Below are 23,951 nucleotides of genomic sequence, written 5' to 3' on the forward strand. Positions count from 1 at the left end.
GCTGAAATCCTCAGGTATTTAAACTACCAAACAGGTTAACTGTTCTTAGCATCTGCATTTTGACACTAGCAAAAAAGCGCGTAAAAGACTAATAAAAGACTAATCGCGACTTCCATAACATCTTAGCCTAAGAAAACAAAGGAGACTCTCATCCATCAAGAATATCCTAAACATTCAAAACATGCATATAGATTTAACAAAATCTAGTGGATGCAAACAGGTTCGATATATATTAGAATATACGCTAAAACTTAAACAGAATCTATCGTTGGCACAGCTTTACAGTAGAATCCATCACCCAGGACAAAACTTATATCGTTAGAACGACAATTTGTTCGGTGTGAACTGTGGTCTTCACCTGCTATTTTGTGATGGAATGTTTTAGTTTATACTTTATTCCAAGTGTTACTACAATACATTTGAGTGAGTTGCACCTTTTAGGTATCATGGAGGAATTTAAAGTATGGAAAATGCTTGGTGTACAGAATTGTGTACATAATGACATGTGCTGAGTTTTAATTGGAATGGACCCCTGTATTCACATCAACAATCCCAATTAAAACATTCCACATCAATTATCATGTCATTATGTACAAATTTTTTGTACACAATTATGTGCACCTAGCACTACTCTTGAAGTATAAAGTATAGGGTTTAGTTTTGATAGTATTTGTTCTGGTTTATGGTAAACATTTTTTATACTTTATTCTTAATAATTTGTATAGAAATAAAACCTATCGAGAAATGTTTAAAAAGAGACAAGTGCAACATACAGCAGCAATAGGAAGTTCAGTAATCTTTGATTTCAAACTTTTTCGAGGTTGCAACGTTTGAGACGAAACCATAGACTTTGTCTCGAGAGGAAAATGATATGCTTACTGCGAACTTAATTTCATACTCCAAAGGTGCAGTTGATGACACAATGTTGTATAAAAACCGCAAACATACGTAAGATCAGAGGTCTTCTGACCAGTAATGAGCACAAGAAGTACGAGCCTAACTCCACGATAATTTGATATTATCTGTTTTGGATCAAGCCTGCATCGCTCTTTTTTTGACATCTCCAAAAGGTCTCTTGTGGAGTTATCTAGCTATTTATATTTTAGCTTTCTACCATGCGCAGTAACTCCTAACAATCTCCTCCTTCACACATTGGCTTAAACCCATTCTAGGTGCTCCAGCCTGTCTGGTAATCTGCTCCACCTAGGCCATGGAAGGCCTTCATGTCTCATCCTTAAGCTCATCCAGGATAGCCCAATTGTCTCTCGCTCCCCTTAGACTCATAGTGGAAGTCCGTCTAGCTATCTCCTCCTACGCAAAGGCCCACCGACCTCTTATTCGGTTCGGTATTTCTCAGTTTGCTTGGAAGTCAAAACCGGTACCAAACCATTCAACTTTCGGTTTCGGTCAGGATCAGTATAAATGATTCGATTTTTATCATTTTTACCAGTTTCAGTTATAATTCAGTGTTTATGATAACCCTAAACTAATCAGTCAAGGAGAAGTTTCTAGTGTTTTTTGCAAGCTCTAATTTCCAGGGATTAGCTACAGACGACACCAGAAAATCTCGGTGATGCTCATTTCCTACTCATTTCTGGAGCTTATTGCAATGCTTATGTTCCGGAGAGTAGCCAAGGATAACAATATGATATCCAGACAATGCTCTTCTCCCACTCAAGTAGTCTCCCACTCAAGTAGTAGAAGAAGATTATTATAGCAAATCCAATGGTTGTGCTAAAATAGGTGCTATTGTAGCACCCAAGCTGAAAACTTTAACTCTAATGAGATGCTAAACTTGAATTTATACTTGGTGCTAAATATAAAATCAAGTATAGATGGCGGTATAATTGTCACATAAGCATGCAAGTGACAAAATGCATTAATAAAATAATAGTGACAAATATAGTTATGTACTTAAAGATTATGTAATTAGAATATGGTTAATTATCTAATTGGGCACTCACTTCACACTAATATATCATCCGGGACACTCTCTAATTTTTGGTCTCATTCGAAACACCGTTTTCAGAAATTGTATGAATCTTAAAAATAAAATGTTAAATTCGAAAACAAATCGACAGTTTGAGAAGTGTTACTCATGTGGTTTTAACAAAGTAGGCTGTAGAGATTATACATGTACGATTAATTGAATTTCCACATCCAGAAAATGGGTAAAAATGATGGTGGAAGAGATGGGTTATGAACAACCCTAATAATCCATATATAGCCATTTCAAACTTTTTCGAGATTGAAGTGTTAGAGACACGAAGACATACTGTCTGTCTCCAAAGTAATAACATATGCTCACAGCAAACGAAATGAACTCTAGGTCTAGGGGTCTGCTGAGCATTAAAACGTTCTTCTACCACCCAACGTTTCATGAGATTGATACAACACAGAAGACTACATGATGGGATAAGAAAGGACCTGTGAATATATTAAATAACATCTTCTTCTATAGAACAGCGAAAACTGCTTCTGCAAGAACATGTTTCTTCTTGGGGTATCCCATACCAAACATGTGATTAATATATACCTTTGCATCCTTCACGGTTACTCCAGTGGCGAAACGGTGTCTAACCACCGGAGCCTTCTCCAGTATAGTTGCAGTCTCCCAATCATCATTGCTCCCGACTAAACTTATTCCCAACATGCTAGCAACAACAAGCCTGTTTGGAGATAATAGTTCCAGACCATCGGGAAGTGACAAAGATTTGCCAATCATTTTCACTAATTTAACCGCATTGTTGTTCATTATATCCACCTTGAAAAGATCTCCAGTGGTTGAATGACTAACTAATAAGTAGCCTTTAGGATGATAAACAATCCCGTTAAGGGTTGCTAACTTGTGGTACCATACTGCTGGAGAAAAAATCGGACTTTCTATTGGCAACAAATATTCTCCGCTAACCCCAACCTTCCAGAGTTTACTCTTATTCAGATCTGTGATGTAAGCATTACCTTCTGCATCCACCGCTACGTCATCTGCCATGGATTTATCTCCTACATGATTGAGTGCAGCAAACTTATCAGGGCCTATAGTATCTACCTAAGAAAATCTAGAGGAATGAGAATTCAATCCAAAACTGGTAAGAATGAAAGTTAATTTAAATTTATAGAATAGAATCAACGGAATTAATAAATGATATACAATAATGTCAAAAAAAAAAAATGTTCAGTTTTTTCCCTTTCCCCTGCAATTATTCATCCGGCTGACCACACTCAAAGCAGTGCTTATGCCTTTATTATTGTAGGTTGATAAAGTCAGAATGCATTTAACTAACTTAACTTATTCATCTTCTTTGCTATTGTAGGTTGAGAAGGCATCTAAGTAGTGTGAATTTTTCAATGCCCTTAGTTATGTGTTTGGTAAAATTAAGACACTGCAAAGTCTAAATTGATGGGGCAATCCTAAGCAGAAGGAAAGAAGGCCACCTAACATCATACTAATAGCTTCATTATTATCTTGTTTCTAGCATAATTAAACTATACAAGCCATTGAATCTTTTGCATTAACCTGCAGTATCTTGAGAACAAAAGGAATGCATGAGGAGCTTTTATCAGGATATGAGGCATTTTATCCAACCGTTTGCTGCATTTGTACTTCGACGGGTGCATTTGGAGGGCAGAGCAAAATCAGATATGATGAATATTTACTACGAGAACGAATCTCTAGACTCTTCTGGCACTAGAGGCCCAATTGTCAATGCTGAGACACACAGTGTTTCTTAATTTGCTCATTTTCGAATTTTGAATAGCAATAGGTGCTCAAATTTGCACATTCTTATCTTAAACTCCAGTGCAGTTCATCAAAGTTGTAATTGATATTTTAAATTTAAATGAGAATGTTGATCAGTTTCACTCCTAATAGTTTTTTTCTTAGGATTTATGCTTATATACCTTACAAAGGAGTATTTGTTCTAATATGAGCCAGAGTCGAACCCGGGTGCTCAACGACAATGGAGGATAAACCCACCACTTAGGCTATCCAATCATGCTAAAAATGGAAATATAAATTAATATGAGCGTTTTGTTAAACTAACTAAAAATCTCATAAACGGCAAATCAAGAATCACGAGTGGCAGTTGAAAACAACAGGGGGATCTTTAAGGCTCATTTCAAGTATGTAATAAATAAATAATTGAATATTAAGAAAAATACCTGGACCACTCAGTTGAGTTAGAAACAAGCGAGACCAATTAGTGAGATCATAAGCAGCAACAGCGCTATACTTGATAACGCCAATCTCCGATCCTGGTCCTTCCTCCGCCGTGGATGACGGTTCTGCGGTGTAGCTGCTGGAAGGGCTCCTACAAAACAACACCGGAGGGGGGTTTTGGCCCCGCGGCGCCTCCGGCGTGAGAGTAAGAGCAGGCTTTGGAAGGATAAAGACTAGAAAGTGTGTTATCTATATGTGGTGGGTGAAGGTGTATGTGTGGTGGTTGCTGGTGGCTGGTGGCTGAGAGTATTTAAGTATATGCTGAGTGTAAGTGTGTGTGAGGATGAGTGTAGAGAGTGAAGTTAACCCTTAAACTCTTGATCCTTGGTCTATTTATAGGCCAGGGATTAGGGTTTAAGGGTGCGTACCTGTATCCTGGTCCTACACGTGTAGGGGTTTGATCCCCTACACGTGTCCAGGTGTCAGCGTAGAAGTAGTATTTTGGAATGTTCCCTGGCTTGTCTCTATCGCCAGTAGTTGACCGTTATGTTTGTCTTTATCGTGTCAGTCTGTGTCTTGTGCAGCAAGTGTCGGCTGGTACATGTGTATCCGGGTGAGTAGCGAGTCTCATGTACCCGGGTAAGCAGTCATGTCCGGGTTGTATCACCTGTCAAGGCTGGGGATGTCCTGTTGTGTTGGTGGCTACCCGGGCTGGACGTTCCTCTTAAGGGACCCGGGTCCTTTTGCTCGGGTTATACCCTATCATTTGCCCCCCACTCCCTTATATAGATTTTCTATGTGAGGGAGTAGAGCGGAGCCTTTGTTCTCGTTTTCGTACCCGGGTGTCTGTGTAAGGGTAATGGTCTTTGCCCCCCGGCCCGGTGAAGGTGAAATTTTCATGTTTGCCACTTTGATTGTATCCGGGTAACTTGTGTTTGCTCTGCTGCCCGGATAGACCTGTGTAGGGGCTTTCTTTCGCTTTGGTCGGGGAACGTCACGCCCTGTTCGGTTTTTTGATACCCGGGTTTGGAGGATGTGAAGCGTTTGTAATATGAAGGGGTTTTAACAGCTGTTTGTTTTGAAAATTGAGCCATCGCGCCTTTTGAGGGGGTGAATTATTACAGCTGTAATAACTTCACTCCCCCCAATAGGAAACTGCCACGTCACTCCTGATTTGATGGTCTATATAAAAGAGGCTTCTCTTTTACTCTTTGGTTTCTCACTTCGCTTTTATCAGTTTCTCTGTAATTTCTTTCACCGTCGCTCGAGAGTTGTGTTTTCTCGGAAGGTTTCACTGGGGTCTCGGAGATCGTTGTCGTTGTCATCGCAGTTTTTGGTCCGTCGCTGGTTATCACGGTAAGTCCCCTTTTCGTCTTCTTTTTTCTTCTCTCTTTTTTTTTTTGCATTTCGGAGCTGTTGTATGTACTTTCGTGTTTTCTTCGTTCGTGCTTTTGTTGATTTCGTGCTTGCGCTTGCCGTGCTTCTTTGTATTCTTCGTCTTGGTATTTCGTTTTTTCGGTAGATTAGATCATACGCTTGCTGGGTTGTTTGATTTTGGGGTTTTACGGTGTCTCCTGGGTTTTGTGGTTCGAGTGGCTTTTTGTTTGATTGTTTTTGGTTTGAAAATCTGGGTTTTGTTGAATGTTCTTGATGGGATATATGTATGTATATGTGTATAGCGGTTAGGGTTTGAAGTTTGATTTATGATTTTGGTTTGAAATGATTTAGAAACTGTTTGTGGCTGTTGGGATTCTTGGGGTTTTGACTGAACCCGGGTAGGGATTTCTTACCCGGGTTGGGTAGGCGGCATGAAGATTTTTTTATGTGGGGGGGGAGTACTCGGGTAGAGGTCTCGTACTCGGGTAGAGGCCTTCTTGTCTCTTGGCACTTGTAAGCCTTCTTATGATGGTGTGGTTATAGGATCGGGATCCGGGTACCATTTCAGTAGCTAGTGGTCTCCCCACCGCGTAGATTTGAAAATAGGACCCGGGTGTTGTTTTTCAGAATGATGTGTCCGGGTAGTCGTAGTTACATTCTTGTGATTTCCCAACTTATTGTCCCTCACATAGATCTAGGACAGGGTCCGGACCCGTATAAAACTTGTAATAAAACTGGTTGAATTTTGAACTGACCCGGGTTCTTCTTTTCCTTTAGGTCTATGGTCCGGATCCGTAAGAGGGCCAAGAGAGATATTGTTGCGTTTTCTGGTGTGCCCGGGCAATATTCTAGTGATAGTGAGACCGACGAGTGCCAGTCACTAGCAGACCGTGCTTGTGAAAAGATGGCTGAGAGGGAGGTGGCTTCATCCGGGGTTGTCTCTGAGTTCCAGAAGGTATCCAAGGCCGAGGGGAAGCAGGTTATCATGACCCCGGAGGGTATGTGGATGGATACGAAGTCCTACTTCATCACCAAGGCCCCTCTAGCGGATGAGAGGGAGTTTTACCGGGGAATCTCGTCTTTTTATAAATTTAAGCACCCCAACGGTCCTCTGGGTGCTTATGATAAGAAGAAGTTCGATGAGGAGTTTAAAACATATGCTGTTGCCCGGGCTCCGTATCCCGTTAGGAGTTCCTTTAGGGAATTGCCGTGGAAGGTTCAGGATCGATTGATCCGGGTCTCGTTTCAGCTTCCGGATACGGTCGAATGGCGGTGGCCAGAACCCGAGGAGAGGATCTATCACCGGCCGGCTGACGGGTTTGTTCCAGTGTGGATGGAACACTTGAGATCCGGGTGGAATCCTAGGTGGCATCTGTTTTTTCGCCATCTATGCAAGTATGAATATAAATGCTCCCCGATGCAGATCACTCCTAACGCGATCAAGTGGATGACGTGGTTTCTTTGTGCTTGTAACAAAATGGGGTATCAGCCTACTCTCAAGTTGTTCCATATGCTTTTCCAATTTAAGAAGTCCGGGGAAAAGCCGTTGTATGAGCTCCGGTTCCGGTCCAAGGAATGTGGTTTGGGACCCGGGTTCCTGAAACCGGTGATGCATCAGACTTCTTTAAAGAATTGGAATCGTGAGATCCTGATGCTGAAGGGTCTTGATATTCATTATATGCCGTATCTGGTAACTGATGATAAGTTGGTGAGAACCAATTTCGGTGCCCCGAGTGCCACGGGGAAGTTTCGAGATCAGCTGATGGAGTTTTGTGGATGTCTCGGGCAGCAACTGACCCGGGATACCTTTATGCAATTCGATAAGTTACATGAATGGGGATGTGAGTTTCCTTTGCTTTTTGTCGTGTAGGATGACCCGGATCTTCTGTTTGCCTTATTGTCTCGTTTCTGTTGTATTTTGTACTTAGAAAATTTCTCGAAGTATATGTAAACGGATGGATCCGGGTAATATTTACCCGGGTGTTGTATTTGGCACTTATTACTTCTTTCTCTCGTGTTTGTGTGTTTTGATATCTTGCTTGTCTATACTTGTTTATGTGACCCGAGTATTGACTTGTGCTTGCAGGTTTGCCGTATTTTGTTAAGGATCCTTGGAAGAAGATGTCTAACGACTCTTTTGCTGTGGCTTTAAGGAACTTGGGGGGAACTCACACAATCCCAAAGCCTGCTGCCAAGTCCAAATCTGGGTCAGGGAAAAATGATGAATCCGGGTCCTCCCAGCAAGGAGCGGCTGGTGGAGAGTCAAGTGTTGCCGTGGAAAAAGTTGCCCTCGGGATGACTGCCGAGGTTCAGGAGTCTGGCAGCCCGGATCTTGTTACCCGGGGGACGAAGAGGAAACAGCCCTCGGCGAGGAAGGCTCCTGCGAAGATTCCTAAGTCCAAATCCGATCAGGGCAAAGAGATAATGGTGGGGTCCGAGTCTGACTCCGATGAGAGTGAGGATCCGGAGAGGGAAGATACCCGGGTTGTTCTCGGTGCTGGCAAGTACTCAGCAAGGGAGATAATCAAGTTGATGTCTGGTATCCCAACTGATGAGGATTGGGTGAAGATGGATGACACCGGATTGGTTAATACCTTCAGAGAGATTGGGAGTCTTTGGGGCCAGGTAGATTCGATTTTGGCCTTTGTTTCTTTTGTCTTATTCCCAAGTCAATATTTTATCTTTTAGGCTGTTAACTTTGTGGGTCCGGGTTTGCAGCTTGGAGCTCGGTTGGCCGGGTTCAACACTATGGCTTTTGAGGTTATCAAGTCGGAGAGGGACACTGCTGACGCATGCGGCGAGAGGACCCGGAAGGCCGAGTCGAGCTTAGCTCAGGAGAAGTCGGAGAGGGAGAAGCTGGAATCTGAGCTGGAAAGGCGGGTGAAGGAGGCCGAGACCCGGATGCAGGCCGCGTGGAAGGAGAAAGTGGACGATGCTGAGGCCCGATCTGTTGATGCCGAAAAGAAAGCGTCCGGGTTCGAGGAGGAAGTGGGCGTCCTGAAGAGAACCCTAGAGGAGAGGAAAGAGGCTGGGGTTGTCATTGCCGAGTTTCAGAAGTCGACAGCGTATGCCGATGCTCTTAATCATGCTGCGGCAGCGGAGGTGGTCCGGTGTTGGCATGTGGCTGAGCGGCATATTAAATCCGATCCGGGGGCTAATCTTCAGAGTTTCATAGAGGCGTACCTTGCCGCTAAGGACAACATCAAAGCCGGGAAGGGGGAACCTGAACCTTACGAAGGTCCTTCTCCGAGTTTTATTGTTCCTGCCAACCCGGGTAACCATGTTGTTCTGACTACTTCGGATGTGCCCGTTGATCCGGATTCTCAAGCCAACAACTCTTCAGCGAACGATCCTCCTGTCCTCTAGCTTTTATTTCCTTTGATTCTGAACATGTTGTCCGAAACAATCTTTTGTGACTCTGAATTAGTTTTTGCCGGATTTGAATATTTATCCGAGGTCCGTGTGGACCCGGGATGTGGATGCTTGCTTTGCTGCTTTTTATCAAATATTTTCCTGTCATATTTGTTTGTGAATGTTTTGTATGCTTTATGTATTCCAGATTGGCTGTTTGCAATATTTCTGTACTTAGAAAATTTTCTAAGTAATTGTAACGCAGGTGTGCCCGGGTCAGTCGTACCCCGGGTGGGTTGCTTTTAGGAAACTTTGTACTTAGAAAATTTTTCTAAGCAGAGATAATTGTAGTTGTGCCCGGGTAGAATGTACCCGGGTTGATTGCTTGAAATGGCCCGGGCAACGTCTACCCGGGTTGATTGTTTTATACATGTTTCCACTTAGAATTTTTCTAAGTAATGAAAATAGATGGACCCGGGCAATCGTCTACCCGGATTGATTGCTTTATATATGTTTGCACTTAGAAATTTTCCTCAGGAAATAAAATAGATGGACCCGGGCAACATACACCCGGGTTGATTGCTTTAATATGTTTGCACTAAGAAAATCTTCTAAGTAAATAAAATAGATGGACCCGGGGAGATCTTTCCCGGGTTGATTGCTTAAATATGTCTGCACTTAGAGTTTTTTCCAAGTAAAATAAAAAAGATGGACCCGGGCGATGCTTACCCGGGTTGATTGCTTGAATATGTCTGCACTTAGAATTTTTTCCAAGTAAATGAAATGGATGGACCCGGGCGACTTCCACCCGGGTTGATTGCTTTAGTATGTTTGTACTTAGAAATTTTTCCAAGTAAATGAAATGGATGGACCCGGGAAACGTCTACCCGGGTTGATTGCTTTAATAAGTTTGTACTTAGAAATTTTTCCAAGTAAATGAAATGGATGGACCCGGGCAACCGCTACCCGGGTTGATTGCTTTAATATGTTTGTACTTGGAAATTTTTCCAAGTGAAATGGATGGACCCGGGCAACCGATACCCGGGTTGATTGCTTTAATAAGTTTGTACTTAGAAATTTTTCCAAGTAAATGAAAGTGGATAGACCCGGGCAATATTTACCCGGGTTGGTTGCTTACATAGTTTTGTACTTAGAAATTTTCCAAGTTAATGATTGTATAGATGGACCCGGGTATACCATGCCCGGGTAGCTTGCTCGACATGTTTTGGTTGCCTTAGAAATTTTCCAAGTAAATAGTAACACAGATTCATCAATCAGTAAAAGACTCCATTGATATATTAAACCTATTACACAGCTTTGAGGATGACCAAAAGTACATGATTGCTTTTAGGTATATATAGCTGTCTTCTAGGATCCTTCCTTCTTGATTTTACTGATAGAACTTCCTCAACCTAAGACCATGCCAGGTGTTGGATACTTCTGACCCATCCATATGCTCCAATTTGTAGGTGCCCGGCCTTAGGACTTCTCTGACTTTGTAAGGGCCTTCCCACTTAGGCATTAGCTTTCCTGTGTTAGTTGGATCTGAGGCTTCGGTGTCTCGTAGGACCAGGTCCCCTGCTTGAAAATTTCTAACCCGGGATTTCTTGCTGAAGTGGTCCCGGGTCTTCTCTTTGTACTTTTCCATTCTTGCGATTGCCTGATCTCGGACCTCATCTACCAAGTCCAGGTTGACCCGGAGTCCTTCCTCGTTTGCAATTTCGTCGAAGTTGATTACTCTGTGGGAAGGTGACCCGACTTCGATTGGGAGCATTGCCTCCGTTCCATAGGCCAACTTGAAAGGGGTTTCTCCGGTGCTTGTCCGGGGACTGGTTCGGTATGACCAAAGGACATGAGGTAGTTCTTCTGGCCATTTGCTCTTGCTTTCTTCAAGTCTCTTCTCAATTCCTCTCAGGAGGATCCGGTTGGTGACCTCTACCTGGCCATTTCCTTGAGGATAGGCGACTGAAGACTTCTTGTGCTTGATGCCTCTTTCGGCCAGGTAGCTTTCAAAGTCTGACCCGATGAACTGGGGTCCATTATCTGAGACCAGGACTCTTGGTAGCCCGAATCTCATCAGGATGTTGTCCATGAACCGGATGACATCTTGTTGATTGATCGTCCGCATTGCCTTGGCCTCAACCCACTTGGTCATATAATCAATGGAGACAAGCAAGTATCTGAGGTCTCCTTTAGCCCGGGGGAAGGGTCCCATGATGTCTATCCCCCATACAGCAAAGGGGATCGGGGATAAGACCGAGGAGGGTAGGACGGGGCTTACCCGGGGCACGTTGCTGAATAGCTGGCAATTTTTGCACTTCTTAACAAACTCGACGGAGTCTTGATGAATTGTTGGCCAGTAGTAGCCTTGCCGGATGATTTTATAGGCCAGGCTTTTTGCCGACATGTGATCTCCACAGATCCCTTCGTGAACTTCCCTCAGACAGTATTCGGCTTCCTCCGGACCTATGCATTTCAGGATTGGGGATGAGTAGGTCCGGCGGAAGAGGATCCCGCCTTCTACGAAAAACTTTGCTGCCTTAGCTTTTAGTCTTTGAGCTTTTCCCTTGTCCTCGGGTAACTCTCCTTTTTCTATGTAGTTGATCAGGGGAGTCATCCAGGTAGGGTCGTTGTTGATTTCAAAGATTTCTTCCTGCTCTATTGTGGGTTTGTGCAACTCTTCGAAATACACTGAGCTATCCAGGTCTGCTGAATTTTGGACCAACCTGGAGAGGTTGTCTGCCTCCGCGTTTTCTTCCCTGCTGACTTGCAAGATTTTGTACCCGGGGATCAGGGTAAGGTAGCTTTTCACCAAGGCTTGATACCTGGTCAGAATTGGGTCTTTGGCGAGGTATTCCCCGTTTGTCTGCCTGACCACAATTTGTGAGTCGCTGTAAATGGTCAGGTTTTGGATAGACAGGGTCCGGACTAATTTCAACCCTGCTAGAAGAGCTTCGTATTCCGCTTGGTTGTTGGTTGCTGCGAAACCGAAGGAGATTGCTGTTTTGATTGTGAACCCATCCGGGCTTTTCAGGATTAGCCCGGCTCCTGACCTTTCGGTTGTTGAGGAGCCGTCAACATGGAGTGTCCAAGACCCCGGGTTTGACTCTACCGGGGCTTCTGGTTCAGTTTCCATGGGAGTTGATTGGTTTTCTGGGAAGTTGCATTCCACCACGAAGTCTGCCAGGACCTGGGCTTTGACCGCTGTCCGGGGTAGGAAGGTTAGGCTGAACTGGCTAAGTTCAATTGCCCAGTTGACTAGTCTCCCGGAGATGTCTGGCTTGTGAATGATTTTCCTTAGGGGCTGGTCGGTGACAATCCTGATCTCTCTTCCTTGAAAGTAGTGTCTGAGTTTCCTGGATGCGGTGATCAGTGCAAACGCAAATTTTTCTAAGTTGGGGTATCTGGTCTCCGCATCTTTGAGGACCTGGCTAACATAGTAGACGGGCTTCTGCTGCCCGGCTTCTTCCCTGATCAAGGCTGCCCCGACGGCAAAGGGACCGGCAGACAGATATAGGTAGAGAGGTTCTCCAGGTAAGGCTTTTGTCAGGATTGGGGGTTTGGACAGGTATGCTTTGATTTCATCAAGGGCTCTTTGGCAATCCGGGCTCCATTCTACCAATTTCTGGTTTTTTGCCCCTTTTAACAACTCAAAGAATGGTAGGCATCTTTCGGCGAGTTTGGAGACAAACCTTCGGAGTGCCGCTAAGGACCCTGCTAGCTTTTGGACCTCCCTCTGAGTCCGGGGTGGTTGCATCTCTTGCACAGCTTTGATCTTCTCCGGGTTGGCCTCGATACCCCGGTTGCTTACCATAAAACCCAAAAACTTTCCAGCCTCTACTCCAAAGGTGCACTTGTCCGGGTTGAGCTTTAGCTTAGTCCTTCTCATGTTCTCGAAACATTCTTTTAGATCAGAAATGTGACCCGGGACCGAAGTGGATTTGGAGATGATGTCGTCGACGTAGCATTCCAAATTTCTTCCAAGTTGATCTTTGAAAATTTCATTCATGGCTTTTTGGTATGTGGACCCGGCGTTCCTTAACCCGAAAGGCATCAGTTTGTAGGCATAGACCGCTCGATGGGTTATGAATGCTGTTTTGGCTATGTCTGCTGGGTTCATCTTAACCTGATTGTACCCGGAGAAGGCGTCCATAAAGCTTAACATCAGGTGTCCTGACGTGGCATCAATGAGCTGATCGATGCTCGGTAGAGGATAAGGGTCCTTGGGGCATGCTGCATTCAGATCCGTGTAGTCGACACACATCCTCCACTTGCCGTTTGCTTTCTTTACCATGACTACGTTAGCTAGCCACTCCGGGTATTTGATCTCGCAGATGATATCTGCCTTCATTAACTTGCCAACTTCCTCATCTATTGCCTTCTGCCTTTCTGGTGCGAAATTTCTTCGTTTTTGTTTGACTGGTTTCTTCTCGGGGTCCACATCCAGGCTGTGCATTGCTAGTGACTCGTCCAACCCGGGCATGTCGTCCGGGCTCCAGGCAAAAACATCTGCGTAGCTCCGAAGTAGTTGGATGAGTTCTTCTTTAAAGACGGTATCCAAGCCTTTTCCAATTTTGATTTTCCTTGTCGGGTTGTCTTTTTCGATCAGGACCGATTCGGTCTCGACCGCAGCTTCGACCTTGGTTAGTTCTTGTGCCGAGATCATTTGCTGGATCCGGGCGTCAGTGTTCTTTTCCACAAAATGTTGAGCTGAGCTCATGGTTGCTTTCTGGTTGCTTTGTCCAGGACCAGGATTGGTGGCTCCCGGGTTGGTGTTACCCGGGTCAAGTTCGATCACCTGGACTTCTCCTTTGGGATTTGTTTTCGGGTAAGGTCGGTGTTTTTTGTTGCTCTTCTGTTTTTGAAAAACGGTTGCCTTTCTCTTGTTGTCCAGGTGTGTTTCTGCCATGACCAAAGCTTGGCTATAACATACCCCGGCTGTCGCCGAGTCTCCTTTGACTTCTCCTACCCCGAACGGGGTGGGGAATTTGAACTTCAGGTGTGGAATGGATGTGATAGCTTCGATCTTGTTCAGACCTGGGCGGCCGATGATCACGTTGTAAGGTGAGGGTGTATCTGTGACATAGAATTTGATGGTATGAGTGACTTGGTTCGGAAGGGTTCCGAATCGGACCGGGAGATAGAGTGTGCCAAGGACCGGGACAATGCTATTCCCGAACCCATATAGAGGATCCTCCCTGTAGTCGTTCATCCGGATACTCCCGAGCTCCATTCGATCCATGGTGTGCTTGAACAAGATGTTGGCTGAGGAGCCGTTGTCCACCAGGATCCTCCTTACTTCATTTTCGGCCATGTCAAGGGTCACTACCAGGGCTTGATTGTGACCCCGGGTGACTCCTTCAAAGTCCTTGTTGCTGAAGGAAATTACTTGTTCGGGGAAGGTTTGGATGGACATTACTTCTTGACAGGAGCCCGGGCTAGGGGGAGGTGAACAAGATCCTCCCAGCACTACGTTGACAATGTTTTTCTGTTTCCCGGATCCCCCCGTTTTGTCGGCTGTATTCCGGGCTATATATTGCCCCATGTTTCCTTTACTGATTTGCTCTTCAATGAAGTACTTGAGGGATATGCAATTTTCAGTTTTATGACCATGGGTACCATGGTAGTCACAGTGTCTGTTGGTAGGTCTGCTTTCAGGAGGAGTTTGCATGGGTTTTGGTGGGTAGTAGAAGGGTTTGTCCCGGACCTCTTTGAGTATGTCCTCCCGGGGTCTGTTTAGAGGAGTCCATTCGGGCTCTGGTTTTGGTTCCCTGGTTGCTTTGTTTGGACCAGGGTCACTTCTGGACCCGGATCCCTGTTGGCTGGTTCTCTTGGAACCTGATTGCTGGATGAAGTTTGTCTGTCTGTCCGGTTTGAATTTCTTATCCTGGTGATATTCTTTCCTGGGTCTATCTTCGACTTGTTTTCCTTTTGAACTGCCCTGTCGGGTCATCCTCATTGCTTGGAGCACATCGGTCTCCTTAATGAATTTTGCAGCCATGGCGTAGGCAGCTGCCAGGCTTTGGGGCTCTTTGTTGATTAATTCGACCACATATCTCTCATTTTGTTCCGGGTCCAGGTTCCTTCGGAATATGCTCAGAGCCTCACGCTCATCCAGGTTGGAAATTTTGTTGATTGCTTCCTGGAAACGTTTCATGTAGTCTGAGAGTGCCTCATTGTCATATTGGCGAACCGTTTCCAGGTGACACATATGGAGTTCATGTGTCTTGTTTGCTCGAAACCTTCTGAGGAAGGCTTCCCTGAAATCTTTCCAGGACCCGATGCTCCGGGAGGGGATCCGGCTGAACCATCTCTGGGCCCCTCCCTTGAATGTGGATGCGAAGAAGCGGCACTTGGTCAGGTCATTGTAGTAGTAGATCTGGGCTATCTGTTCAAAGTAGTGCAGATGCTCCTCCGGGTCTCCCAGTCCGTTGAAAGATTCAAAATTGTAGTGTTTCATACCCTTTTGTCGGGGTATGGATTCCAAGGAGTGGCTGAAGGGAGTCAGGGTTCCCCCAATTTCAAGCCCGGCATCATTCCCAATTTTCCTGTTGAGCTCATTGATCATGTCTCTGAGGTTGGTTTGCCCCGGTCTCTCATCCTCGTCATCAGAGATGAGTTCGGGTGTTGTTTCCTTTCGGTAGCGCTTGGACCGGGATCCTTTTGTTAACTTTTCCTCCTCGAGTTGGATCCGGAGGGCGATTTTTTGCTCAAGTTTTTCCTCTTCCTCTTTTCGGATCTGTTCTTTCCTTTCAGCCAAAATTTTCAACCGGGTTTCCTCACTTTCCTTTTGTTTCTTTTTCTTTGCTTTGTCTCCGATCCGGTCGAATACGGAACCCCGGGATTGACGACTGTTCCCGGAGTCCTCGGATTCACCGATGTCCTCAAGTCTGCGGTTGCTTTCCCGGCGATCATGGTACTGCCGGATGGCTTCGGCCAACTCTATATTGGTGAGCTGGGACAGGTGGAGGGTGGTGATCGGGACATCGGTGTACTTGTACTGGTTTGCTTCGATCGTGACCCGGGCATCATTGGGGTGGATTGCTTGGTTCTCGTCCGGGTTCACATGGGTGAAAAGTGGTCCCGAGGCATGATCCTGGTTTGGGTTATCCTGGTCTGTCTGAGGGTTATCCGGGTTCTGAGGAAGACCCAGGTGGGAGCGTGTCCTTTTTGTCATGGTTTCAAGAACTTACACAGGGTGTATGGTCGCTGCTTTGGTGGTAGTGCCCACAGATAGTATAGATAGTGACAGGATGACAAAAATAGTGTGCACCAGTAGTCAACTTACTATTTTCAGAGATACCACAAATAGTTAAGTGACAAAATGTGTGCAGGTGTGAGACAAAAGATTTTATGTGCTACAGACAAGATTAGGGTTTTGCTCAGACAGGGTTTGCTAACATGCTCTACTACAGACAAATTTAGGGTTTTGTTCAGGTGAGGTTTTCTATCATGCACATATCAAGAAAAGCCATGGCTGAGGGTTCTGAGAAGATGGGTGTTTGGTGAGAGCTTACTGGTGTTATTCGGACCCCCGTTTCAGGGGTTTGTTGTAGGAGATGAGTCCAGTGGCACCGTGACCACAGGACAGAGGACACCTTCCCCTCCTTCTAGCGCCAAATGATAACGCCAATCTCCGATCCTGGTCCTTCCTCCGCCGTGGATGACGGTTCTGCGGTGTAGCTGCTGGAAGGGCTCCTACAAAACAACACCGGAGGGGGGTTTTGGCCCCGCGGCGCCTCCGGCGTGAGAGTAAGAGCAGGCTTTGGAAGGATAAAGACTAGAAAGTGTGTTATCTATATGTGGTGGGTGAAGGTGTATGTGTGGTGGTTGCTGGTGGCTGGTGGCTGAGAGTATTTAAGTATATGCTGAGTGTAAGTGTGTGTGAGGATGAGTGTAGAGAGTGAAGTTAACCCTTAAACTCTTGATCCTTGGTCTATTTATAGGCCAGGGATTAGGGTTTAAGGGTGCGTACCTGTATCCTGGTCCTACACGTGTAGGGGTTTGATCCCCTACACGTGTCCAGGTGTCAGCGTAGAAGTAGTATTTTGGAATGTTCCCTGGCTTGTCTCTATCGCCAGTAGTTGACCGTTATGTTTGTCTTTATCGTGTCAGTCTGTGTCTTGTGCAGCAAGTGTCGGCTGGTACATGTGTATCCGGGTGAGTAGCGAGTCTCATGTACCCGGGTAAGCAGTCATGTCCGGGTTGTATCACCTGTCAAGGCTGGGGATGTCCTGTTGTGTTGGTGGCTACCCGGGCTGGACGTTCCTCTTAAGGGACCCGGGTCCTTTTGCTCGGGTTATACCCTATCAATACTTGTGCCCAAACGGATCCGATATGACGACCACGACGCGGTTCCTCTTGCTGTCAATGGTGAGCCCCAGAGTTGCATTTCCGTATAAATCGGCGTCTTTGACAACGGGAATCTCATGGAGGACTGAAGTGGTGGTGGTGTTGGAAATGGGGATGATGCCGAGGCCGCCTTCCATGAAGGAGACAATGAAACGGCTGTTGAGGGCGTCGTATTTGGAGCATTCTCGGAGGAAGCCGGCGGAGTGGAAGTGGTACTGGTGGGAGGAAGGTGTGGCGGATTCTAGAGAGATGAGAATGGCTATGGGAATGGCTGAGATTAGGAGGGTCAGGAGGACGAATCTTGTTGAACACAAGAAACCCATCAGAGAGATTCAGAGAGAGAGAGATTTTGAGAGAGATGAGCTGAGCAGTTGACTGTAGCCTGCAGGGGAATGGGAGGGAATAAAAAATACTTGGCATAAATTTTAACGACAAACATAATTTATACTCCTCCATGCAATCCTAAGAGCATCTCCAAGGGTTGAGACCTGTTAGTTAAAATATCTATGTGTCATCTAAATAACATTTTTAGATGATATGTAAAAAGAAATACTCTCCAACCATCATCATTTAGCAAAAAGAATATAGATAATCATATTTGATTCAATAGATTTGTTGAACTAGTAAAGCTCTTATGTATAATTTTAACTTGACATAATTATACATAACTCCATCGGAGTGTTTTTCTCATCTGTTAGCAAAAAACTTATATAAACAATTTACATAATCATTATAGCTAATAAATTTAGAAATCACCCTTGGACATGCTCTAATTACATTAAAATACGTTGAGAGTTTAGCAAAAAAGAGTTTTATTTGTTTGCACAAGAGGAATGGAAATCAGTTTATTTTCCTTCTCTTAGTTTGTGTACTCCCAACAAAATTACGGACCTAAATATAATATAGAATTATATCTAAGAGTAAAGTTCTATGGAGTACACAAAATATTGGAGTATTGGAGTACAAAGTTGGATAAAATGTAATCTATTCATCTAAAATTCAATTTTTTTGTTCAATAATATTCGTAAACATTTAATAACCTGCACATTATGTTCTACACAACATAAACATTGTAATTTAAGGTAGAATAATGACTTTTATAAATTACAGGACTCTATGTTCTGCAATACAACTAATAAGCTGAACAATAATGTTAATACTTGTTAAAGTTGAAAGTTGTTAACGATTGATAGACAATTATGTGCAAGACAACTTATAAATAATAGATTGTATATAAATTTGTATAATTAAATATATTATTTAAAAATTAAACTAAAAAATTAAGACTTGTACTCCAATACTCCAATGTTTTTGTGTACTCCATAAAACTTAACTCTTATATCTAATATTCTTTTCAAACGTCTCTTAGTTGGGTGGTTTTACCAATATGAAATCAACCAAATTCACTTGTTTAGTTGAGTTGATAAAGTTTGTACTTTTTCTGGTAAACATTTACTCCCTCCGTCCCTTCCATTTCTTTACACTTTCCTTTTTGGGATGTCTCATTCAATTCTTTACATTTCAAAATTTACTAAATATGGTCAATGGGTCCCACCATTTCTCCACTTTTCTTTCTTTTTCACACTAATTTTACTCCACTATCTCCCTTTTATACATTAAAAATCAGTAGGTCCCACCACTTCACCCACTTTTCTTTCTCTTTTCAACTACTTTATTCATATTTCTTAACCTCCGTGCCCAACCCATTCGATAAGAAATGGGAGGGACGGAGGGAGTATATAGAACCAGAGTTATCAATTTCGCGTGCAATATTCATTGGTAAAAGGGTTAGACAGATGTTAAAAAGAGACAAAGGCAACATAACACCGGGAGGAACGGGGAAGAAAGTGGCTGAGAACACTTTGGTCCAGAATTCATTGATGTTTTGATTTCAAACCTTTTCGAGATGGTAGTGTTCTAGAGACGAAAACATACTGTCGTCTCCAAAGGAATAACATATGCTCACAGCAAACTAAATGAACTCTAGGTCTAGGGGGTCTGCTGAGCATTAGAACATTCTTCTACCACCCAACCTTTTCATAAGATTGATACAAACACACAAGACTACGTGATGGGATAAGAAGGGACCTGTTAATATATTTAAATAACATCTTCTTCTATAGAACAGCGAAAACTGCTTCTGCAAGAACATGTTTCTTCTTGGGGTATCCAATACCAAACAAGTGATTAATATACACCTTTGCATCCTTCACGGTTACCCCAGTGGCCAAACGGTGTCTAACCACTGGAGCCTTCTCCAGTATAGTTGCAGTCTCCCAATCATCATTGCTTCCGACTAAACTTATCCCCGACATGCTAGCAACAACAAGCCTGTTCGGAGATAATAGTTCCAGACCATCCGAAAATGACAAAGATTTGCCAATCATTTTCACTAATTTAACCTCATTGTTGTTCATTATATCTACCTTGAAAAGATTTCCGGTGGTTGTATGACTAACTATTAAGTAGCCTTTAGGATGATAAACAATCCCGTTAAGGGTTGCTAACTTGTGGTACCATACCGCTGGAGAAAAAATCGGACTTTCTATTGGCAACAAATATTCTCCGGTAACCCCAACCTTCCAGAGTTTACTCTTATTCAGATCTGTGATGTAAGCATTACCTTCTGCATCCACCGCTACGTCATCTCCCATGGATTTATCTCCTACATGATTGAGTGCAGCAAACTTATCAGGACCTATAATATCTACCTAAAAAAAGCTAGAGGAACGAGAATTCAATCCAAAACTGGTAAGAATGAAAGTTAACTTAAATTTATAGAATAGAATCAACGGAATTAATAAATGATATACATAAATGTTTAAAAAAAAATGTTCAGTTTTTTCCCTTTCCCCTCCAATTATCATCCGGCCGACCACACTCAAAGCAGTGCTTATGCCTTTATTATTGTAGGTTGACAATGTCAGAATGCATTTACCTAATTCATCTTCTTTGCTATTGTAGGTTGAGAATGCATCTAACTAGTGTGAATTCTTCAATGCCCTTAGTTATGTGTTTGGTAAAACTAAGACACTGCAAAGTCCAAATTGATGGGGCAAACCTAAGCAGAAGTAAAGAAGGCCACCTAACATCATGATAGCTTCATTTTCAAAGAAAGTTAACCAACTTATTATTACTTGTTTCTAGCATAATTAAACTATACAAGTCATTGAATCTTTTGCATTAAAAGATGGCAAGGTAACCTGCAGTATCTTGAGAACTAAAGGAATGCATGAGGAGCATTTATCAGGATATGAAGCATTTTCTTCTACCGTTTGATGCATTTGACTTGGACAGGTGCATTTGGTGGGCAAAGAAAACTCAAATATAATGAATATTTACCAGGAGAATAAAAATCTAGACCACTTCTGGCACTAAAAGCCCAACTGTCACCGCTGAGACACACAGTGTTTCCAATTTGCTCGTTTTTGACTTTTAAGCGGCAATAGGTGCTCAAATTTGCACATCTTATTTTTGAATTTCAGCACAGTTTATCAAAGTTCTATTTGGTTTTTTAAATCAAATACAAAATGTTGATCACTTTCACTCCCAATCTAAACTCGGTTATCAGATTATGATAACACATTCTTTTCTGTCTGTTTACATGATTTTCGAGTATTTAAGCTTAGATGGAACCCGAATTCAGTTCAAATTAAAAAAAAACTTATGTTAACATCATTTTTCGCAGAAATAATCTCAAGCACATATACTTATGACAAAAAATAGAAGAGCATTTTTTGCAACCGGAATGGAAACTAAAAATCCCATATTCCAATAAACGCCAAATCAGGAATCATGAGTGGCAGATGAAAACAACAGGAGGATCTTTAAAGCTCATTTCAAGTATGTAATAAATATACACACCTATCCAATTTGGTACTAAATAAATAATTAAATATTAAGAATAATAATAATACCTGGACCACTTAGTTGAGTTAAAAACAAGCGAGACCAATCAGAGAGATCATAAGCAGCAACAGCGCTGTACTTGTTCCCCAACAAGTCCGATATGACTACCACGACGCGGTTCCTCTTGCTGTCAATGGTGAGACCCAGAGTTGCATTTGTGTATAAATCGGCGTCTTTGACGACGGGAATCTCGGGGAGGACTGAAGTGGTGGTGGAGTTGGAAATGGGGATGATGCCGAGGCCGCCTTCCATGAAGGAGACGATGAAACGGCTGTTGGGGGCGTCGTATTTGGAGCATTCTCGGAGGAAGCCGGAGGAGTGGAAGTGGTACTGGTGGGAGGAAGGTGTGGCGGATTCTAGAGAGATGAGAATGGCTATGGGGATGACGGAGATTAGGAGGGTCAGGAGGACGAATCTCGTTGAACACAAGAAACCCATCGGAGAGATTTCGAGAGAGAGAGAGATTTTGAGAGAGATGGGCTGAGCAGTTGAGTGATAGGAGAATGGGGGGAGAATGGGAGGGAATAAATAATACTATGGCTGGCATAAATTTTAACGATAAACATAATTTAACCGGCTCCCTCTCATTTCTAACCAATTTATTCAACCACTTTTCAAAACTAACCAGTTTTTTTTCGAGAAAACGCGACCTGAACGAAAAACTTTTTACAGCACGGGTCGCGCTTTGAAACAGCGACCCAAACACAAAAAACCCCATTGGGGTCGCTCTTTCAAAGAGAGACCCATGCTGTAAAAAGTTCCATATGGGTCGCCCTTTGAAAGAGCGACCCATATGGGTTATTTTAAAAAAAAAATTCAAAAATCGGAAAATATTATTTCAAAGGGCGACCCATATTATTTATATTATAATATTTTATAATATAATTTATATAATGATATAATATAAAAATATTTTATATTATATAGTGATACATTATTTGTGATATTATATTTTATATTATTATATTATGTAATGATATAATATAATATTATAGATTGTAATATTATATTTTTTAATTTAATTTAATTCGGAAATATTTTTTCCTTTATCTAATTTTTACCTAATATTTTTTTATTTACCTAATATTTATAGTTTATTAATTATTTATCTAATATTTAAAGTTTTATTTACCTAATATTAAAATGTGATGCAGAGAATTATTTTTTGAGGAGTGTGCAAATAATTTTGATTGTATGGTCACATCTAAGGCAGTAGGTTTTTTAGCTTTTTATTACAAAACATTGATTTAACACTGGACAAAGCTGCCAACTTCATTGAAATCATTCAAGAATTCAATAAGCCAGCCTGTTGTTACTGCTCAAATATTCACTTTTTTGCTGAGAGGACGTTTAAAGTCATGCAATTATGTGTTTTTAAACAGTGTGCAATAGCTTTTTTCGTATTGTCACATCCTCACATTTAACACATAGTGCAGCATGCAATAATATCAATGGATTTATGCAGTAGCTTGTTCAGAGAATCATTCATTACTTTATTGCTCATTGATAGATTGACTGCATACCAATAAGTGGACACAAAAATTGCATGCACTATTGAAGCACAGTGGTTAACTTTGAAATTCGTCCTTAAAAGCTGAAGCATTTGAAATTCGTCCTTAAAAGTCTCAATTTAATTTAACGGTTATATAATATAAAATATATAATGTAAATAATAAATATATATATAAATTAAAGATTGAAAAATATATATATATATATATATATTTATTTATATATATATATATATATATTATATATATGTGTGTATATATGTATATTATTTAATGTATTTTTCTAAAGAGTGTGAAAAAAATTTAAAACGTATGGTCAAATCATCTGTTTGCAATTATGATTTTTTTGAAAGTGTGCATCATCTGTTTGCAATTATGAGCTCGTTTAAAGTCATGCAATTATGAGTTTTTGAACAGTGTGCATCAGCTTTTTTTGTATGGTCACATCCCTCACATTTAACACATAGTGCAGCATGCAATAATATCAATGGATTTATGCAGTAGCTTGTTCAGAGAATCATTCATTACTTTATTGCTCATTGATAGATTGACTGCATACCAATAAGTGGACACAAAAATTGCATGCACTATTGAAGCACAGTGGTTAACTTTGAAATTCGTCCTTAAAAGCTGAAGCATTTGAAATTCGTCCTTAAAAGTCTCAATTTAATTTAACGGTTATATAATATAAAATATATAATGTAAATAATAAATATATATATAAATTAAAGATTGAAAAAATATATATATATATATATATATATATATTTATTTATATATATATATATATATATATATATATTATATGTATGTGTGTATATATGTATATTATTTAATGTATTTTTCTAAAGAGTGTGAAAAAAATTTACAACGTATGGTCAAATCATCTGTTTGCAATTATGATTTTTTTGAAAGTGTGCATCATCTGTTTGCAATTATGAGCTCGTTTAAAGTCATGCAATTATGAGTTTTTGAACAGTGTGCATCAGCTTTTTTTGTATGGTCACATCCCTCACATTTAACACATAGTGCAGCATGCAATAATATCAATGGATTTATGCAGTAGCTTGTTCAGAGAATCATTCATTACTTTATTGCTCATTGATAGAGTGACTGCATACCAATAAGTGGACACAAAAATTGCATGCACTATTGAAGCACAGTGGTTAACTTTGAAATTCGTCCTTAAAAGCTGAAGCATTTGTGGTTGCCTATCCACAAAACCATCATCACTTGAAAAAACCTCATTGGCAAGCTATCAGAAAACCAAAACCACCAAAATCAAACCACTC

The 23,951-nt window shown here is 42.0% G+C and overlaps 3 protein-coding genes across 4 annotated transcripts; 1 reads left to right on the plus strand and 2 right to left on the minus strand.

Moving 5' to 3' along the window:
* Positions 1–2,181: 2,181 nt before the first annotated feature.
* Positions 2,182–17,653, minus strand: LOC108210057 (uncharacterized). Of its 2 annotated transcripts, none has more exons than XM_017381304.2 (3): positions 17,200–17,653; positions 4,162–4,228; positions 2,182–3,003 (listed from the first exon to the last, which is right to left on the minus strand). In XM_017381304.2, exons 1-3 carry the CDS (start codon positions 17,560–17,562, stop codon positions 2,456–2,458), a joined length of 978 nt encoding a protein of 325 aa, XP_017236793.2. In that variant the 5' UTR covers positions 17,563–17,653; the 3' UTR covers positions 2,182–2,455. The 2 variants fall into 2 exon arrangements, with proteins under 2 accessions (XP_017236793.2, XP_063943267.1); XM_064087197.1 differs by having other exon boundaries at positions 2,182–3,045.
* On the plus strand, positions 7,650–9,055 carry LOC108210054 (uncharacterized). Its single transcript, XM_017381302.2, has 2 exons — positions 7,650–8,161; positions 8,255–9,055. The coding sequence occupies exons 1-2, from the start codon at positions 7,658–7,660 to the stop codon at positions 8,900–8,902; spliced, it is 1,152 nt and encodes a 383-aa protein (XP_017236791.2). The 5' UTR covers positions 7,650–7,657; the 3' UTR covers positions 8,903–9,055.
* Positions 17,654–19,077: 1,424 nt separating the features above from the next.
* LOC108206748 (uncharacterized) lies at positions 19,078–21,683 on the minus strand. The gene is made up of 2 exons (XM_017377141.2): positions 21,157–21,683; positions 19,078–19,904 (listed from the first exon to the last, which is right to left on the minus strand). Exons 1-2 carry the CDS (start codon positions 21,584–21,586, stop codon positions 19,357–19,359), a joined length of 978 nt encoding a protein of 325 aa, XP_017232630.1. The 5' UTR covers positions 21,587–21,683; the 3' UTR covers positions 19,078–19,356.
* Between the last annotated feature and the right edge of the window lie 2,268 nt (positions 21,684–23,951).

This window comes from Daucus carota, chromosome 2 (assembly GCF_001625215.2).
Source record: "Daucus carota subsp. sativus chromosome 2, DH1 v3.0, whole genome shotgun sequence".
Taxonomy (NCBI): domain Eukaryota; kingdom Viridiplantae; phylum Streptophyta; class Magnoliopsida; order Apiales; family Apiaceae; genus Daucus; species Daucus carota.

Coding starts and splice junctions, on each gene's coding strand:
- LOC108210057 (XM_064087197.1), bottom strand. CDS start 17,562: ATGGGTTTCTTGTGTTCAACAAGATTCGTCCTCCTGACCCTCCTAATC. Junction 4,229..17,199: donor ATCCGTTTGGGCACAAGTAT/TGATAGGGTATA, acceptor GTTATCAAGTAT/AGCGCTGTTGCTGCTTATGA. Junction 3,046..4,161: donor AACTCAACTGAGTGGTCCAG/GTATTTTTCTTA, acceptor TTTCTTAGGTAG/ATACTATAGGCCCTGATAAG.
- LOC108206748 (XM_017377141.2), bottom strand. CDS start 21,586: ATGGGTTTCTTGTGTTCAACGAGATTCGTCCTCCTGACCCTCCTAATC. Junction 19,905..21,156: donor AACTCAACTAAGTGGTCCAG/GTATTATTATTA, acceptor TCAATCATGTAG/GAGATAAATCCATGGGAGAT.
- LOC108210054 (XM_017381302.2), top strand. CDS start 7,658: ATGTCTAACGACTCTTTTGCTGTGGCTTTAAGGAACTTGGGGGGAACT. Junction 8,162..8,254: donor TTGGGAGTCTTTGGGGCCAG/GTAGATTCGATT, acceptor CCGGGTTTGCAG/CTTGGAGCTCGGTTGGCCGG.